The 19944-nt window shown below is 31.6% G+C and overlaps 1 protein-coding gene across 1 annotated transcript; it reads left to right on the top strand.

Moving 5' to 3' along the window:
- The first annotated feature begins 2102 nt into the window (after positions 1–2102).
- Positions 2103–18999, top strand: LOC139484030 (uncharacterized). The gene is made up of 3 exons (XM_071267754.1): positions 2103–2142; positions 17745–18236; positions 18674–18999. The coding sequence occupies exons 1-3, from the start codon at positions 2103–2105 to the stop codon at positions 18997–18999; spliced, it is 858 nt and encodes a 285-aa protein (XP_071123855.1).
- The last annotated feature ends 945 nt before the right edge of the window (positions 19000–19944 follow it).

The raw sequence follows: 19944 nt of genomic DNA, 5'->3' as shown, positions 1-19944 counted from the left end.
ATATTCAATTGCACAGTATTGTCCTGTTTTCAAATTGGTCTACATTAAGATCCAAAGGGACAAAAATTGAACTTCGTTTCATTTCAACAAAAATATATGGGGTTCTTCAATATGCTGAATCTAACCGTGTATTTAGATTTTTAATATTTGGGCCCGGTTATCAAATTGGTCCACATGGAGGTCTAAAGGGTCTAAAATTAAACATTATTTGATTTCATCAAAAATTGAATTCTTCAGGTTCTATGATATTCTGAATTTAACCATGTATTTAGATTTTGGATATTGGACCAAAATAGGTAAATGTCCAATTTAAAATTTTTAAGTTGAAGTTCTTTATAGACCACGTTCAATCTGTGTCAGAAACCTATGTTGTGTCAACTATTTAACCACAATCCAAATTCAGAGCTGTATCCAGCTTGAATGTTGTGTCCATACTAGCCCCAACCATTCAGGTTTCCACTTCTGCAGTCGTATAAAGCTGTGGAGTATCTGTCCCATTCATTTGTTATTTCTTAATTTGTGTGAATTAACATTGTTACAGTAAATGTTAATTACTACACTTGCATACCACAACAAATACTGTATTGGTACATGTATCGCTTATATTTGTATCCATATAACAAAACAAAAAATGAAAAGGAATAATTTTGCAATACCTTTTGAGTACTAAATAGCTTTTTAGGTATTTAGACATATTAAGGCTTATTAAGTAGATGTTGATGATATCTGCTTGACATGCTTCAAATTCGATCAGATTACTTTTGGAGCAGTTATGAGTCTTTGAAGCATGCTCACAAAGGTTCTTTTGGTGAAATCATTTTTATATTGGTCAAAATTTGTCTTTGCTTCGACCAGCTTTGGAGGAGATATAAAGAATTGATATAAATCAGCACAGAGGTTTACTTCCTATCTTATTTAGCCCCAATAATCATGTCAGACATAAGCCATTGTCATTACTTAAAACCAATAAATGTATTCTAATCTGAGGAAGAAATTCAACATTTTAACAAAAAAATTTACTAATGATACTGACGATCCACCACAAAGTAATGTAAATAGAACCATACCAATAGTAAGCAAATACATATAAAAAAAGATGAGGTATGATTGCCAATGAGACAATTCTCCACAAGAGACCAAATCGACACAGAAATTAACAATTGCTCTCCCAACTACAAAATGTATCCAAAACCAAAGATGTAGAACATGTTCTATCATAATCATTTGGTAACTAATGTAATTACTGTCTCCCCATGTCTGTATTGAACATAAAAAAATATCAAATAAATAACACTCCTAATGCTCAGATCGGTTGTCACCGTGCAACACAGTTATCAACACCATATAGGAAAAACATAGAACTTTATTGTCATTAGACACTGTCAAACATCCAAACATACTATCCACACTCATCTGTGTCCACACTTGTTAATACAACGAAATATATCATTTAAAATGAACATTAATTTTAACTTGATAAATTTTGTCTTTAAATATCTTCGTAGGCAGAACATTTTATAGAAATAAAAAAATTACAGGATACAATTTGAACAAAATACAAACAGGTCCCTATAAAATAAAAGCTGTGTGTTTTTAAAACATAGCCCTTTTACATGGAGATTATTTGAGAATTCCGAGATAACAAATACAACAATAATCGCAAATATAAAAACTATTTACTGTTCTTTCTGAACTTAAGTTTATTTCTTAATTTCATTCTATAGCTTTTGTTATTCAACTAATCGAGAAAATAAAGTTAAGGCTTTGCGAACTTTAAAATTTCCTCTGCTTCATATTAACATGATTAACGTGTCTATCTTTTAACAATGAAAACCATCGCTCATGCGACTGCATACAATATCTATATAAACAAGTTGATGGATTTTCAGTGACCATTCTATAGAATGTGAAGTACTTTATAGCATTATGCATCTCCTAGTTTATAGAGTGAAAAATTGATTGTTTTTATTTGGGGATACTTTAATTTTGTTTCTTGTTTATTTTGTGGGAGGGGAGGGGATAACACATGATGTATTTAATGCAGTAGAGTATGAATTAAGGCAAAAGTAGTTTACCTAAAACAAAACAAGTTAACCTACTATATGGGTGAATCATGGACACTCCAGAAAGTAGCAGGACTTGGTACGTATACATAGTAAGCATCTCCTGCTACTGCAATTCATACCCATTGAATTAACAATAAGTCAACTAAGTGTGAACTTCAATAAAGTAACAGACACGTTTTTGACCTTCAAAGACTCAACATTTGCAAATATATTTAAAGTAATTATTTGTGCTGCCTATAAAAAAAATTTTGAATTTACAAATGAAAGTAAACTTATACACCACGTCATTCACGGAAGACGAGATGTTAAAATATTACAAACCCGTCCTTATTTCCTGTGTAGTAACTGACTAGAAGGAAGTTAAACTCAATTCTTTATATACAAACAGTACAAAACTCTGTATTAAGAACGATATATGAATGATATAAGTTTCAACGTGTTTTCAGATTCTTACTATACTTTTTTTAAGAAATAAAATATCGTGAGGAGGTATCTTCAAGCAGTGATAGTTATAGGATGAGGATTCTTCTCTATAATCTGCAATAAAATTCGGTCTAATTTTCCGGCAATATCAAAACATTTGATTTTTCTACATTTAAATTACCCCCATTCAATTGAAAGATTGAAAACATGTTCTTCTTGTACAACAGTGCTATGGCTTTCAAATTAGAGTTCGTAGTTTACAATTTCTTAAACTAGGTCGGTAAAGATATGAATTTGTTAAGAAACAAACTGAATGAAAAAACAAATACACAATAGGGATGTTTCTGTTATCGACAGCATATGCGATTTAGGGGTATTGGTATATCTTAAAACAATTGGAAACGGGTTAGAAAGCAGCATACCGTTTGAGCTATATTAAACTGCTAGTCAATTTCCCCGCCCTTGGATAATCTTGTCTGTTTGTCCTTTTCATTTTTAGCCATGGCGTTGTCAGTTTCTTTTCAGTCGATTTATGAGTTTTACTGTCCCTCTGGCATCTTTCATCCCTCCTTTATATTTGAGTGTGATCCCATATTTTCAAATAAATATGGAATACGTAATGATTAAATGCAAATATCAACTGTCACTGACAACAAGCAGTCAATATTTTAAGTGTACAAAAAGCCTTCAAAAGACGATAAAAAAAACCCTAGATGAAATGAAAAAGATGTATAACGTTATCAATTGTATGCACAAATGACTGTAACAACCATAATTTGATGAAAAACGGATCTAAGCCCATTACACACAAGTTAACAAGCATACTGACCCTTCATAATTCCAACATTTAGTTCGTAAAAGGTACCAAATAGTTGCTTGAATATTGTATAAATTCAAGGCTTATCAATTTCAACATTTAGTTCGTAAAAGGTACCAAATAGTTGCAAGAATATTGTAGTTTTTTGGGTAACTATGTTTATTCAAAACCCCTTTTTTATATACATTCCAAGCACATATGATTTTTTCCGCGAAAGGTATTTTTGGAGAGTCCAATTTAGATAAACATACAGGATAAACTTGCTTTAGCTATGAATATCAAGTCTAAAATAATAATAATGAATTCCATATAATGGAATTTAATCCGACTGTCATGCAAGTTGATAAGGTGGGACATTCCGATTTGAGTTTTAACTTTGAGTTCTGTTATTTTGTTATTTTATTTTTTAATTACTTAGTAATAATCAAAGGGTGAATTTATCAGTTTTAAGTAAACATATAAAATACATTGCAACCGAGTTGGAAATGCCGCATATCACTCTTGCTTTCCGCTTGATAAATTTTCCCGCCTCTGAATTCAATTTATATTTGAGTATGACCCCCCTTTTATAAATGACTAGATGATACTTAATGTTTATATTTAAATATCAACCATCACCAGTATCAAGCAATAAGTATGCTAAAGTACTAAACACCTTTAAAAATAGGATTAAGAGTTAAATCACGTAAAACGATGTATGACATCTTTAAAGGTATGCATAAGAGAAGTGACTGTGAAACTGAAATATTAGAGAAAATGTCAAGATATGTAAGGCCTAATTTGGTGGAAAAAAAATGAAAGCTTCTTATACACAAATGAACAAGTATACAGACAGGAAATTATTGCCGGTTTCCATGTTTTGGTTGTTGCTTATTATGTACGAATAGGTACCAGATCGTTGATGGAATATTTTATATTTTAAGGCTAACCACATGCTGACATACGTAAGATTTCTTTTGCAAATGCAATACACCAGAATGGGGAAAAAATATGTACTGAAACAACTTTCTAAATATATGCTTTCCATGTATCTGTGAAAGTAATACAATGTCACTACTTGACTACATATATGTATGAACTTTTATTTACAAAACTTTACCACATAATAGACTTCTTAGCTACAAAGATGATTGATTTTGTAAACAGATGCTTAAAACATGACACAAAATATATATCAATATCAGCCAAAGGGCCTTTAGGCCCGAGGGATGATATTGGTCGAGGGTGATACGGCATGTGATACGGATTTTGCCATGTATTATACGCTTTATCATATATTTCAACAGAAGAGTTATATTATATGAACTGTTTTCTGATCCATAACACTGAGTTACCTTCAGTTCTACTTTTGTCTCAAGTTGTTTCAACGGCCTTAAAAGAACTGATCAATTACTTGTATTTTTCATAGTTGCATTTAGTGTGCCAAAAAATATGAAAACTTGACGTTCGTGACGTTACATACAATGTAAAAACTCGACGTTCGTGACGTCACATACAATGTGGGCATACAATGTAGGGGGGTGATAAAGGGTATGCGATAAAGGGTGCGCATCAAAGTTGCGCGATATGGATTAAACAGTAGGCTATTTATCACATATGCAAAACTACTGTAATTACTACTAAACATATGATAAACAAATATAATTTAAAACTTCTTGAATTATTAAAACGCATTGTAGAAAAAAGGGAATATTGTCACATAAGTAACAATAGAGAAAAAGAGAGGGGAAATATACCAAAGGGACATCCAATTCATAAATCGAAAATAAAAATGACAACGTTCACGCCACGTCAAAAGACAAATATACAAACAACAGTACACAAACACAAAACACAACATAGAAAACTAAAGACTGAGCGTCACAAACCCCACCGAATAACTGATTGCGATTTCAGGTTCTCCGGAAGGTTACGCAGTTGTTAACACGAAGATCAGTTGTGTGGTCATTTTTATAAATTTACTATTTGCAAAAGTATTATTCATTCGAAATACTAAGGATTTTCTTCTCCCAGTATAGATAACCTAAGCCGTATTCGGCACAACTTTTGAGAAATTTGCTCCTCAATGCTAATCAACTTACATAGTTAGTTCCAATAGGAATGCCGATTGTTTGTTGAAAAAAAGCGTCCTCCCCAAGTAAAAAAAATGTTGTCCATGAATTTTTTGTTTGGATCTGAGTAATTTTTTTCTAAGTACGATTCATTCCTCATTAAAAACAGGATGCTTGTATATACGTTTGCTATTCAATTTTATGATACAAATTTCTTCCAATTTGTCTGTTAGTTTGGAATGGAGAACACTTGTGTTGAAAAGTCAAATGTTTTAAATAAATTCATCATAGATACCAGATGAACTAATGCAAGATGAAAGAGCCTTGAATTGTATGTACTCTAAAAGTTCTTCGAACATTCTTAGTTTACACATCTGACTTGGCACCCCTAGAATACATGTAGGTAGTTTACAATAACTTTGAAGCTCAGCTTTGATAGCTGATAACATTGATGTTAACAATATAGAACCTCTGTTACAGATTTCCCGACTTTAGCTTTGGATATATCTCCCTTTTAAAAACTAGGTTTTAACACTCTGTTTGAATTGCTTATAGAATCATATTCAAAACAGTGTGGCTGTGGTCATTGATTGACGACTTAAATTATCCCATTGACTGGGACATATTATGTGAATGTTTGTCTGTAACGACCGCTGCTCACTATGTACTTGTTAAAGACACTTAAACTGTGGGGTCACAAAAGGTTCTCAACACCTAAATAGTGTAATAAGAAAAACTAATCAGGAATAACACGATGTTTTGCTTTATATCAATAATATAAATCAAAACATAAAGTTATTCCTGATTAATTTTTCGAATTATTTTAATATTAAAGGCGTTAAAAAACTTTGGTGACCCAACAGTTTAAATTCTATAATAAGTATGTAGTGTGCAGTGGTCGTTACAGACAAACGTTCACCCAATCTGTCCCAGTCAATGGGATAATTTAGGTCGTCAATCAATGGCCACAGAGACACTGTTTTGAATATGATTCTATATATATTTATATATTAATACGCAGAATACCAACTTAAGTTATCAAAGGTATCCCAATAAAGGTTACATAACCAAATCAAGTGAAAAAGATGCAAGACGCTTTTAAAAGTTTACACAAGTTGCTGTGAAATTTCGATTAGAATTGAAAACAAAAAGATATAAAGGTATAATTTGATGGGGGAAAAAAGATGTAAGCTAATTACACACAAGTGAACAAGTATAAAGATACAGCTTGATTGGTGATCCCTTTTTTTTCAATTTCTTAGTTTTATATAGGTTTTTTCAGTACGAAAGGGTGCCACTTTTAAACGTTGTTCGACTACTGTATATATATTTCTTAGGTAACTAATAACATGCAAAGGTTTGATTTCTTTCGTAGGTGCATTATACCATTGTAAAAAGAGTTATGCACTAAATTAACTTTATAAATATATGATCTCCAAAAATTATATAATTTCACTACTTGACTTAATTTGTGCGTGTACTTTTAGACTAAATAATCAGTCTCATGAAACTAACTTTGTTGATTTTGAAAATGTTCACAAATCAAACAAGGATTTATAATCTGATGGAAAATATTCGAATATCAGCAGAGTATTATATAGAAATGCATTGAACAAAGAGCCAATAGACGGATGTTAATTATTTTCTTATATTCTTTTGCCTAAGCTCCCTAATATTATACTCCACGAAAAACATAAGTTTTGTAGGACATAATGTGTTTGACTAGTTCGGGTTTCCGTGCAGCTGTCAGTCTGTCCGTCAATCTGCCCGTCCGGATGTCCGTCAGTCCTGTTCATGTTATCGCAACTCTTCTAAAATAACTCAACAGAATTTCACGAAATTGTAAATAACACGGATATTCTATGTAGATGTGCATATCGTCAGGATTCAAATCTTTCTATAGAGTTTTGCACCTTTGACCAAAGCATACTACCGCAACAGTTTGTCAATTCAACTCCTCTGAATATGTAGATGTGTATATTTCTCTTTATGACTTTTATCCCAATCTAGACACACGTGTACGAAGATAGAAGTGGTTCGTTCTCTTTATGACAGGACTGTTCAACATGATTTAAATTATCGTAGTTGTTTACATTCACGTCATAGTTTTCAATACACTGAATAACAAAGATACTGTTTCTTTTTGTATTTTTCGAACACTTAAATTCCTATGACAATTGTCAGATAGCATAAAGGAAAAGCCAAAAAAAAAAAAATGCAATGCAAAGGGACGACAGACCAGATTACATCGATTTTTCTCACACGTTAAGTTATAAATCATCCCTACTTAGATGAGACGAGTATAAACGCTGATTTTAGGCATTTCACTATGTGGAGACAATGACACTTACTTAGATTTCTTTAAATAAAGTGAGAAGAGCTCAGCAACGGATTCCACAGAATTGTGCTGTACCTAACCTTTATAAAGATCAAGATTGTGACAATATACAAATCCCTTATAAATAAACTTATCATAGATACCAGGATTGAAATTTTATATTTGCGCCAGACGCGCGTTTCGCCTACAAAAGGCTCATCAGTGAAGCTCGAATATTATTTTTTTTTTATAAAAAGCCAAATTAAGTACGAAGTTGAAGAGCATTGGGGACCAAACATTCCTTAAAATGTTGCTAAATACAGCTAATGTAAGGTAGAACAGCCGTAGTTTTATTAAAAAAAAATCATAGTATTGTAAACAGCTAATTTATAATTATGAACATATTGATGATAACTCAAGTCAACATAGAAGTGCTGATTACTAAGCTGGTGATATTCTCGGGGAAATTGAACTCCACCAAAAGTAGCATCGAACCAGTGCTTGTAAATAAACTTATCATAGAGACCAGGACTGAACTTTTAAATGTGCGCCAGACGCAAGACATAGATTGTGAAAATATATAGATACTTTATGAAGACATACATTGTGACAATATATAGATACTTTATAAAGATCAGGATTGTGATAATATATTATGGTGCAGACAATTCTTTAATTCAGTAATTTGAACGCAAATTGTATACTTGCCTAAATACTACAAAATATATACTAATAGTTATCAAAGGTACCAGGATTATAATTTAGTACGCAAGACGCGCGTTTCGTCTACATAAGACTCATCAGTGACGCTCATTTCAAAATACTACTAACAATTTACATTCACAGTTCATGCCCCGCAAGTAAATATTTGGAAACACATCTTTAAATATACAATTAAATAATAGCTGTTTGTACATAAAAATTAGTGGCAGATAAGTATATCTCTAACAACTTTTACCAATCCTGATTCAGACACAATTTCTTCTTAATCATTATCTATAATACTAAAAGTAAAAATTTTCTACTGACTGTTTTGAAAAATTATATACATTGCATCTCCTTTGTGTGAATGATTTATTGACTTGTTGACAAATTTTAAGTATTTCAAATAGGTATGAAGGAAAGTGAACTAAATAAAAAATAGTTTTTGACAGATTTAATTTGTCATAAAACATTTTAACGTTCAATATATACTTTCATTTAATGGTGTCATTGCATATGTTTACATATATTTTTTTTCATGAAGTATGGCTATGTTTTATATTACTAACATGGAATGTTCAAAGAAAGACAATTTTCAGTCATGTGATGAAGACAAAATGTGTATAATGCTTCAAATATTAAAATGTTATAAGAACAAATCAAATGATGATTAGGTTGCAGAAATAACGTCATCCCTTGACTTTATAATTCAAATAAGGAGAGTCTTGCTCAACGTGAAGCGTCAATTTGGTTAATTCGGGTGTCTGATCGAGTATAGATACGCAGCAACGTCCGACTGGAATACAATAGATAAATTCTATAATCTGTTTTAAATAGATATAGGAAGATGTGGTGTGAGTGCCAATGAGACAACTCTCCATCCAAATAACAATTTATAAAACTAAACCATTGTAGGTCAATGTACGGCCTTCAACACAGAGCCTTGGCTCAAACCGAACAAGAAGCTATAAAGGGCCCCAAAATTACTAGTGTAAAACCATTCAAACGGGAAATCCAACGATCTAATGGTCCGTATACGACCTGTTGCAAAGTGAAATTTTCTGCGCCAAATTGATATTCGAAATTCCTTCATTCTCCAGTGGCAGTTTCCAAGTTTCGATCACTTGACATCGGCTTGTCAAACTTAGGTCTTGTATTTATGATAGTGTAATCATGTCCGTAATATACAGGAAACAATTGCCACTGGATAAACAATCACTTGATCATTTAATTTAAATGGTAGAAAACAAAACCTGTGAATTATGAACATTATATCTTTGGAAAGTATAACCGTTTTTTAAAAGATTTATATTAACATAAATTTTTGTTTCGTTTTCTTTTTTTGTTTAAAAGATTGTTACAGTGTAGTGTACTACTTTTGGGATCAGATAATATTAAAGGTATAGTAAGTCTACCAGCTCTATCACACAATCTAAATATTCCATGTTGTTGGGACTATAGATCAATTAGAAAGTATTAGACATACTATTTTTATTTTGTTAAACTAGATCAAATTACTTCTTTACATAAACATTCATAACCCATTTTTTTAAGCATGTAATTGCACACCATAACTTGATACTTTATGTTTAAAATATCAAGAAAAAAAGAACTTGTTTGGAATAAATTTGCAAGTTGTACACCGTTACTAAGAATCATATAAATGAAAACGAAAATCAAAGGACAATAATTGTGAACTAGAACATATACAGTCATCATGATCTCAACATGTTATCTTCTGTAATATTGGTTGCTGAACAACCACAAGTAGATAAATCTATAAAATAAGCATTTTAGATAAATCAAAAATAAAGAGGAGGAGGAGAGGAAATAAGTACCAAACCAATTTCAATCGGATATCAAAACATTGTCAAGGAAGAACGATCGAAATGCAAATTGTGAAATGAGGACAAATGGTAAATTAATAACATGCAGATATTATTCATGAAATTTCCAAACATTAAGATAATAAGATAAAGATAAACGAAGTCAATCAGAGCAGGAAGATAATAAAAGTTCAAAAAAAGTAAAGCTACAGGAATTAATGCAATGTCAATTATAGAAAACTTACATATTGCTAAATGTCAAATATTTAATGTAATTAGATTTCCTGCGTCAAGTATAAGAGACAGAGCCATTTCAAAAGAAATGTGAACTCAGCTTCAGAATGATGGATAATTCCTTCACGAGTGTAATTGTAAGGAATGATGATAATTGTACATTAAAACGGCAACGGAATAAACATACTGACAAATTCATAGAAAGTATCTAGGTATATTCATTCCCTAAAGGACAAAAAATAAAATAAAAAAGATATATAAATGCATTGGGAATCTACAAATGACATGTTTAAAAGTATTTAAAAGACATGCAATGGTATTCTTGAACCCTGCTTAAATCAATACAACATGTGTAATGGAATAAAATAAGACAGATTTTACCTCAATTTATTTAACACCAGCTTCTCTTTTCACAAAAAAAATCTTTAAAATACTCATACACGTTTCAGTATAATTTACGATCAATTTTAATTGATAAATTGGTTTGTGAAAAGAGTTGATAGGCTTATTAGAAACTTTCAATCTTTCCTAAAATTCAGTTTCACACCTTCCAATGTATACTTTTATGTTCTTACAATATTTTTGATTTCATATCACCAAATTATAAACGCTTGTTATTTTTAACAAATTTTTCGCAATTTTTTAAAACGTTAAATCAACAGTAAACTGTTGTCAATTAATGTTTAAACCTCATTAAAAGATTTGAAAGACAGATCAAAGTATTAAAACCAAAACCAAAGTTATGGTCCCAAATCAAAGTGCAAAATCAAAAGCTTAAACACATCAAACGATTGGATAACAACTGTCATATTCCTGTGTTTGTGCAGATATTTTCTTATGTAGAAAATGGTGGATTGAACCGGGTTTTATAGCTAGCAAAATCTCTCACTTGTATGACAGTTGCATCAAATTCTATTATAATGACAACGATGCGTGAACAAAACAAACAGACACCATTGTCAAAAATGTCAAAAATAGGGGTACAGCAGTTAACATTGTGTTATAATCTTGATTACTATAAAACAAGATGTGTATCTGTTGTATCTTTTATCTCAAGTTATATGAGATAGATGTATTCAACATAGTCATCAAAGTTGAATTATTTAGTGAGAGATCATAATCTTCTTATAGAGGAAAGTGATGTTAAAGTTAAAGGATACTGCTAATATCTTTTCTTTCTTCCCAAGACGTTCCTATATGAAGTCATCCTCAAAAAAATAAAAGAACAAATCAACAAAGTAGCAGTATGTTCGCTTTGGAATCTCGAAAGCTTATAAAAAAGCAGGCCTACCTCACGTAACAACTATGTTGCCAACAAAGGAATCAAGCATCTTTATAATGTTAGTTTCAGCGATTTTTTGTTAGAATCAATGTGATTTTTTTTACAAAGTAGGATGTGTCCAAATCGAAGGGAAATAGGCCCTACCTCTCTATTTCACCAATTACCCCATCAACACTGCTATCAGTTTCGTAATCTTAATCACTCTTTTATTTTTTTCATTTTTAATCAGAACAATTCAGCTTTATGAAAATATATAAAAGTAGTAGACAGCTAGAAACACATTATTAACAAAATATTAAATTGATGCACACTAATGGAAAATATGCTAACATCATTAAAATATATTCATCTGGAAGATGTTCACTTTACATATTTTAGTAAAATGAAATACTTTAAAGGGACATAAATTCATTTTCACCGATTTAAATTCTCATAATCTCATATTTGATTTATTACCTACTTAAACATATATCCAAATTTTAAACCGTCTAAAAATAAACAATTATTAATGCATGGGATCAATTATACGTATAGGCATTTAATGTCTATTTCTTTTTTTTAGATGCCATCTATTTAACCACCGAGGTGACTTCCGAAGACTACTTAGATATTTACAATTGAATAACACGTAAAAACGGGGACAAAAAGAACATAAAAATTCCGGCAAAATGCATAAAATCAAATCACATTAACCCTTAAAATTCGACTTCTCCGAAAACGCGGGACTTCCAAACAGAGAGAAAGAACCTAGATTGTCTGTTAAGAAGTTAATAAGAAATTAAAATATATAATAATATCGAAATGCAATGGAAACTTATAACGAAGGTTAATATAATGATATTTCCTTTATTTATATAGCACTAAAATAATATACAGCAGAAAAATTTGCTTCCGCAAATTTTTTGCAGATTTAACATGGTTGTGCTGATAATTAGGGTAATAATTATATAATATGTGTTTTCAGTCGTGTGTCATTTTCACTCGTCATGCAATGAATGGATCTGTCGTAGAGGTGTCACTTGTTTCGACGTATTAATATATTATTAATATATATCATCTAAAATGTGACGAACAAGGATTTTGTAACCATGGTTTTCGCATAATTATATTAAAAAATAGTTCTAGCAACATTCCAGCAGCACCTGCATACGGGGTATATATCTCCCAATTGATACGATATTCCCGTGCTTGCATTTCCTATCATGGTTTTCTTGATAGAGGGTTACTGCTCACAACGAAGCTATTAAACCAAGAGTTCCAAATGGTGAAGTTGAAATCATCCCTTACGGACGCCACCACGAGTTGGTTGACCGTTATGGAATAACCGTTTCACAAATGATATCGGATATGTTCCTTACGTCGTAACTACAATCCCCTTCCCTTTCATGAATGTGACCTACCGAATTAGACTATTTACCGGATTTGTAATCACATAAGCAACACGACGGGTGCCACATGTGGAGCAGGATCTGCTTACCCTTCCGGAGCACCTGAGATCACCCCTAGTTTTTGGTGGTGTTTGTGTTGTTTATTCTTTAGTTTTCTATGTTGTGTCATGTGTACTATTGTTTTTCTGTTTGTCTTTTTTTCATTTTTAGCCCTGGCGTTGTCAGTTTGTTTTAGATTTATGAGTTTGACTGTCCCTTTGGTATCTTTCGTCCCTCTTTCATGATGTTTTTAAAATTTTAATATTGCCTTTATCTTCTTTATTATTTTTTTTTATTATTATATTTCTTATTTTCAATTTATCGATACTTTAAATACAAACTGTAAACATCACGATATTTTACTTACGTAGATGATTTGGTATTAAAATGAAAAAGTGATGTAATACGATTGATTGTACTAGTTTTTGAAACCAGATAACATATGGTTTAAGAATACATTTCATTAAAATATTTGAACGTCATTACCGCTAAATGTAGAGATATCTCGATTGTATATTTTATATGTACTACAAAAATTAATAAAATATTTTCCCTTTCTTTTTACAAATTTATGAATAAGTAATAATCAATTATTGAATATTTCTCGAGATATTTATATTCTTAACTTGTTAGTGACGTAAGATTGATATATCGTGTAAATAAATATATTGAAAAATATAACAATACTCCCACGTCAAGTTTTACGTTTGTATCTGAATTATTTGTTTATTGTAAACAAAAACAACTAGCTTCCTTACATGTACATGACCATGCTACAATCAATGGCGAAGGGTCACAAATTGTGCCAATTTTGAAGCAGGGTTGTTGACTAATGGAACTTCCCACAACTCATATTATTGTCGAGTAAATAACCCTCTGTTCCTTGTTTTAAAGTTAAAATAATGCAATAATTCTTTTAGTTTACACTATGATTTGTATCGTTACAGATTTTTAAGAAATGAATTGATGATCAGATTATATGTTTTCGTATATCATATGAATTCGAACTATGCATGCTTGTAATTGAAAATTGTAACGTCATTTTATAGCACTCCTCTTCATCTTCAGTTGTTTGTAGCATAGGTATTTTAACTAATGTTTTCAAATAAATTGATAAGGTATTCCAGCTAGGTATTAATAATTGCACGGACACTGAGATAAATATGTTCTAATTCTTCAAGTGTCCTCTGCGTCTGCCACATAACACTTTGTCGCAATACAACAACAAAGCAGACCTGAGAGTTTTTCAACGAAAATTGCACAGGTTCTGCTACTGCACATTCAGTTGTGCACCTGATATATTTTTTTATCTGAGTGATTCTGAGTGGTTTCGCATGTTGTAGAATAAAGCAATTGACATCACCATTCAGTCCTATTTCCTAATAAATACGTTAAATAAATACGCATATTTACAAAAATGAAGACCTGTACAAGGTAAATGCAGTTTTTCATCTTTATTTTTATCTTGAAAAAAACCAAAAAAACAAAATTAAAATAATTGAAGACATTTTTTCTTTAAGCCATTGAGAAGTCACCTAAAATGAAATAAAATTGAAAATGGAAATAGGGAAATAGGGAATGTGTCAAAGAGACAACAACCCGACCAAAGAACAGACAACAGCAGAAGGTCACCAATAGGACTTCAATGCAGCGAGAAACTCCCGCACCCGGAGGCGTGCTTCAGCTGGCCCCTTAACAAAAATGAATACTAGTTCATTGATAATGGACGTCATACTAAACTCCAGATCTAGATCTAGATTATACACAAGAAACTAAAATTAAAATACAAAACTAACGAAGGCCAGAGGCTCCTGATTTGGACAGGCGCAAAATTGCGGCGGGGTTAAACATGTTTTTTTTAAAATATAGTAATGTTACAAGGAAAATTAAGACATTTTGACAAATATACTATTTTATGTGATCATGACTTTTGCCATGTCAACTTGTAAGTTTTAGATTTATGTTTATAAAGAATATATTATTGCTGTGAACTTACTTTTTTAGTTAAACAAAAAATATAACCAGGAGAGATCTGTATTAGATATGTCACTTTTGATAAAAACACGAAATAAAGATATTAAAAGGACAAAACCAGCAGAGTTAGAAATAATGAAGAAGCAGTTAACAAAATAACATTCTAAGTAGTTGATTTCACAAATTGTTATATTTACAAAACATTTAATATATGGAATTTTTAATTGTACAAAGTGACCGTGAACATTTGTTTTCTAAGTAAAATTATCAAATTCAACATTGTTTATATTAAATTAAATTAAATAAAAGCTGTGAAATAATTACAATGTATACTTAACATGACCAGTTCTATGTTTTCATTATTGACAATTATTAAATAGAACTTTACAACAATCAATATTTGCATAAAAACTTTGAACACAGAATCTTTGGCAAATATATTTATGACGAACTTATCACAGTCTTGGATTAGAGATGTCAGATTTCCAAAATTGAATTTATCTGTTGAACGGCTAAAAGTAATTAAAAGCTGACCTATTACCTTTAGCCCGCCTGCTTTCAAAAAGAGGAACAGTTCATTTGTTTTGTTATGCCTGTCTGAAGTTGAATTTTTATAAAAAAATTATAGTGATGGTGTAATCATAAAAAAAATGATCAAGGATTATATACTCTTTCTAACATTAGTTTGCTGTTTAACAGAGACTGAAGGTAGGAGCGTTATATGATATAATCAAATAGTATGGGGTACTATCAAACGTTTAACATAAAGATTTGTTCTGATTTAAATAGCGTTATATTTTTTTAACTGATATTGTGGTTTTATTTTTGGGGCGGGTTGGAAAGTATTGGGTGGATGAATGAGCGCTTATTTTTTGTTCCATACTAGAATTTCAATTCCTTAACTTAAAATTGAGAATGGAAATGGGGAATGTGTGAAAGAGACAACAACCCGCCCAAATAAAAAAACAACAGCAGAGGGTCACCAACAGGTCTTCAATGTAGCGAGAAATTCCCGCACCCGGAGACGTCCTTCAGCTGGCCCCATAACAAATATATACTAGTCCAGTGATAATGAACGCCATACTAATTTCCAAATTGTACACAAGAAACTAAAATTAAAATAATACAAGACTAACAAAGGCCAGAGGCTCCTGACTTGGGACAGGCGCAAAAATGCGGCGGGGTTAAACATGTTTGTGAGATCTCAACCCTCCCCCTATACCTCTAACCAATGTAGTAAAGTAAACGCATAACTATACGCACATTAAAATTCAGTTCAAGAGAAATCCGAGTCTGATGTCAGAAGATGTAACCAAAGAAAATAAACAAAATGACAATAATACATAAATAACAACAGACTACTAGCAGTTAACTGACATGCCAGCTCCAGACTTCAACTAAACTGACTGAAAGATTATGATTTCATCATATGAACATCAGGCACAATCCTTCCCGTTAGGGTTTTAGTATCATACCATCATAACATATATGAGAAGAACATAACCCGTGTCATGCCAACAACTGTTTTTAGAATAAATGTGTTTAGTTCCGATGCAAAGACCTTATCAGTGACTCAATATTAACGCCAAAATATGCAATCTTTAATGACTTGACAACAGTATCGTAATTATATCCCTTCTTAATAAGTCTATTCAAAGGTTTTGTAAGTTTCTGAGGTGAATACTGACACCTTTGTGCTTTATAAAGAATATTACCATAAAAAATTGGATGTGAAATACCTGAACGTATTAAAAGTCTGCATGTTGAGCTATATTTACGAATAATGTCTTTATACCGATGATAAAATTTAGTAAATGTTTTGACTAGTTTGTGATATCGAAAACCTTTTTGTAAACTTTTTTGAAAGGTTTTGATATCCTTGATCATTCATATACAAATGATAACACGCTTGTTTATGATGACTTGATACAGCTTTTATATTGTCGTCAGCTACGCTATTCCAGGTTTATGATTGATTGGTGTTTAATGCAATTTTCAACAATATATGATGGTAGTCAGTTCATATTGGTCTAGGAAGTTTGAGTACACACAATGAACTGCCGATCGTCGTCCGAAAACCGAAAATCCTAGTCAATTAAGATTGTAGAGCAAGTATTTGTGCGATGCAACCTGTATTAAAGAGTTTTAATATCTAATTAATTATCAAAGATACCAGGATTATAATTTAGTACGCCAGACGCGCGTTTCGTCTACATAAGACTCATCAGTGACGCTCATATCAAAATATTTATAAATCCAAACAAGTACAAAATTGAAGAGCATTGAGGATTCAAAATTCCAAAAAGTTGTGCCAAATACGGCTAAGGTAATCTATGCCTGGGATAAGAAAATCCTTAGTTTTTCGTAAAATTCAAAGTTTTGTAAACAGGAAATTTATAAAAATAACCACATTATTGATATTCATGTCAACATCGAACTCCCATTTCAAACAGTTATTTGTTTTGTTGTTGTTGTAATGTTAAAAACAAATGTATCATAAACTCATGATAAAATAAGATAATATTGAACTGCAAACATTTGCATTATGTCAAAGTAGATTCGTCTTATGAGGCAGTGATGGCGTTCCATATTTTTACTCTAAAGTTCATTTTTTTACTTATACAGGAGAATTAAATGTTGCTTGGGTTGATACAGTGGATGCTGGTGTGGTTGACACACTCAATATACCTTTGACATCTTTTTGGAATAACCCAACACTTTTATCTGACTATGGGTATAACTCTCTTACAGAAAATACACTGATATTTATGGTAAAGGCATGTGCTGATAGCTTTGTAGCCATGAAAACATCGACAGCATCGGCGGTATCCGACGACACGTACGAATTAGTAATAGGAAGCTACGGCGGCTCAAGAGTTGTTATGAGATTAAACGGCGATACCAAAATTAATTTAGCTAAAACTGAGCTGTTAAGCTGTTTTGCATTTCGACCATTCTGGTTATATTGGACAAATGACTCATGTTCACTAGGTAAAGGTTTAGATGTAGGCGTTGATGAACTTATCAATTGGTCGTGGAATGTCAACACCACCGTAAAAGACATCGGTATAATGACTGGATTTGGTGCAACTGGTCAATGGCTCTTCTACTATGGCGGTAATTTATTAAATAATTACAAAATATATACCACCAAGTGTTTTTCTGTATGTTTGTACATTACTTTGTTGCATCTTTTCATTTCTTTTGAAAGCATTTTGTTTAACTTCAGTATCGTTTGACATTTGTGTTTCGCTTTACAGATCAACTGAATATGCTATCAATGTGTTATATGTTCAGTTTACTACACGTACAACTTTCATACTTTATTTTCCAACCGATGGATTGTTTTGATGTTTCAGGATTTTTTTTTATTTGTTAATAGAATTTCCAGGTTGTCTTTTTGTTTATTGTTTTTATAGGTATTAACTTTTTTCGGTTTCTTTTTTTCTGTTTTTTCTGTTTTTGTGGATTGCACTGAACAGTACATATCTTGTAATTGTATGATAAACTTATTCATTGCTTTTAAGTTATAATGTTCGTCATTGTTTTTCCAGATAATAACACAGACATACGAGCTGGTCCTTTGGCTTGTTCCCAGCAACAAAGTAATGCAGGATTAACTACTACAAGTACAAACAATACGAGTGCCTCCAGTTACAACGGAAACATAGTCCGTGTAGACATTCGGATTGACAAAACATCTTTATCATCGTACAAAAGAAGTAAATCTAGTGCCCCTGATTCTAGAATTTCTGCTGTTTGTATGGGTGCTGTTGGTGTGGCCGTACTAGTATCAGTTGTAATAGCTATTGTCGTTATAGACATTCTTTCTTTAAAAATTGGTCCAACTGTTCGTAAACATAAGTCAGTTAATGATTAAGCAACAATGGTGTTTTGAAACATGTATATTTAAGTTGATATTGGGACTTAAACATATCTATATTTTTATTTATATAGGTTGTCTGCTCTCTGGTCGGGTTGTTGTCTCTTTGATATATTCCCCATTTCAATTCTGAATTCTAATTTATATTCTTAAAGCATGCAACCTGTATCTTAAACCGTGTTCGTTGTGAACCAGTTGTGAGTCGCTATATAATATTTTAAACGAAAAAGATATTGCCTCAATTGCTGTTGAGTATATTTCACACAAAATAATTTAGTATGTGATGTAGTCTCTTTTCTACATTTAAATCCAAGAGGATTTTGATATATACCAAGATTTTGACCAAGTGAGTGAAACAAATTCATCGAAAGAAGCCATGTCTGTTGGACAAAACTTATATGAAAACCTGGTTGATATTTCATATTTCATATTCCGTCACGTCTTTGACATACATATATATATATATATATATATATATATATATATATATATATATATATGTATGTCTAGCGGGACGGCTGCAGTGCAGGCGATTTGGTGTCACGATATCACAGTAGCATGGGTTCGAATCCCGGCGAGGGAAGAACCAAAAATTTGCGAAAGCAAATTTACAGATCTAACATTGTTGGGTTGATGTTTAGACGAGTTGTATATATATATACAAAAAAAGTTTCTTTTCAAGCAGTGTACAGAATTATATATTAAAAATTAAATACACAAAAAGAGTTTTAAAAGCAGCATTGTCTAGCGCTTTCATCCATCTTGGGACTTTTCAAGACTATGAACGTCGTTATGGGGAACACATTAGTATTATGACGTAACGTCATTGTTCGTAACATATTAGTAGTATGACGCGACTATTCATAAAAGTGTTTGACGCCAAGCTTAATGCTTAGTAGTTACATGAACAATAACGTCGCGTCATACTACTAATATGTTACG

This window comes from Mytilus edulis, chromosome 8, assembly GCF_963676685.1.
Source record: "Mytilus edulis chromosome 8, xbMytEdul2.2, whole genome shotgun sequence".
In the NCBI taxonomy this organism is placed as follows: domain Eukaryota; kingdom Metazoa; phylum Mollusca; class Bivalvia; order Mytilida; family Mytilidae; genus Mytilus; species Mytilus edulis.
The sequence above is the reverse complement of the archived record's forward strand: the minus strand, read 5'-3'. Positions and strand labels throughout refer to the sequence as shown.

What these genes read in the sequence shown, in the direction of transcription:
- LOC139484030 (XM_071267754.1), top strand. Translation starts at nt 2,103, where the DNA reads ATGGGTGAATCATGGACACTCCAGAAAGTAGCAGGACTTG. An exon ending in CCAGAAAGTAGCAGGACTTG is followed by an intron (nt 2,143 to 17,744) that starts GTACGTATACAT and finishes TTACTTATACAG; the next exon opens with GAGAATTAAATGTTGCTTGG. An exon ending in ATGGCTCTTCTACTATGGCG is followed by an intron (nt 18,237 to 18,673) that starts GTAATTTATTAA and finishes TTGTTTTTCCAG; the next exon opens with ATAATAACACAGACATACGA.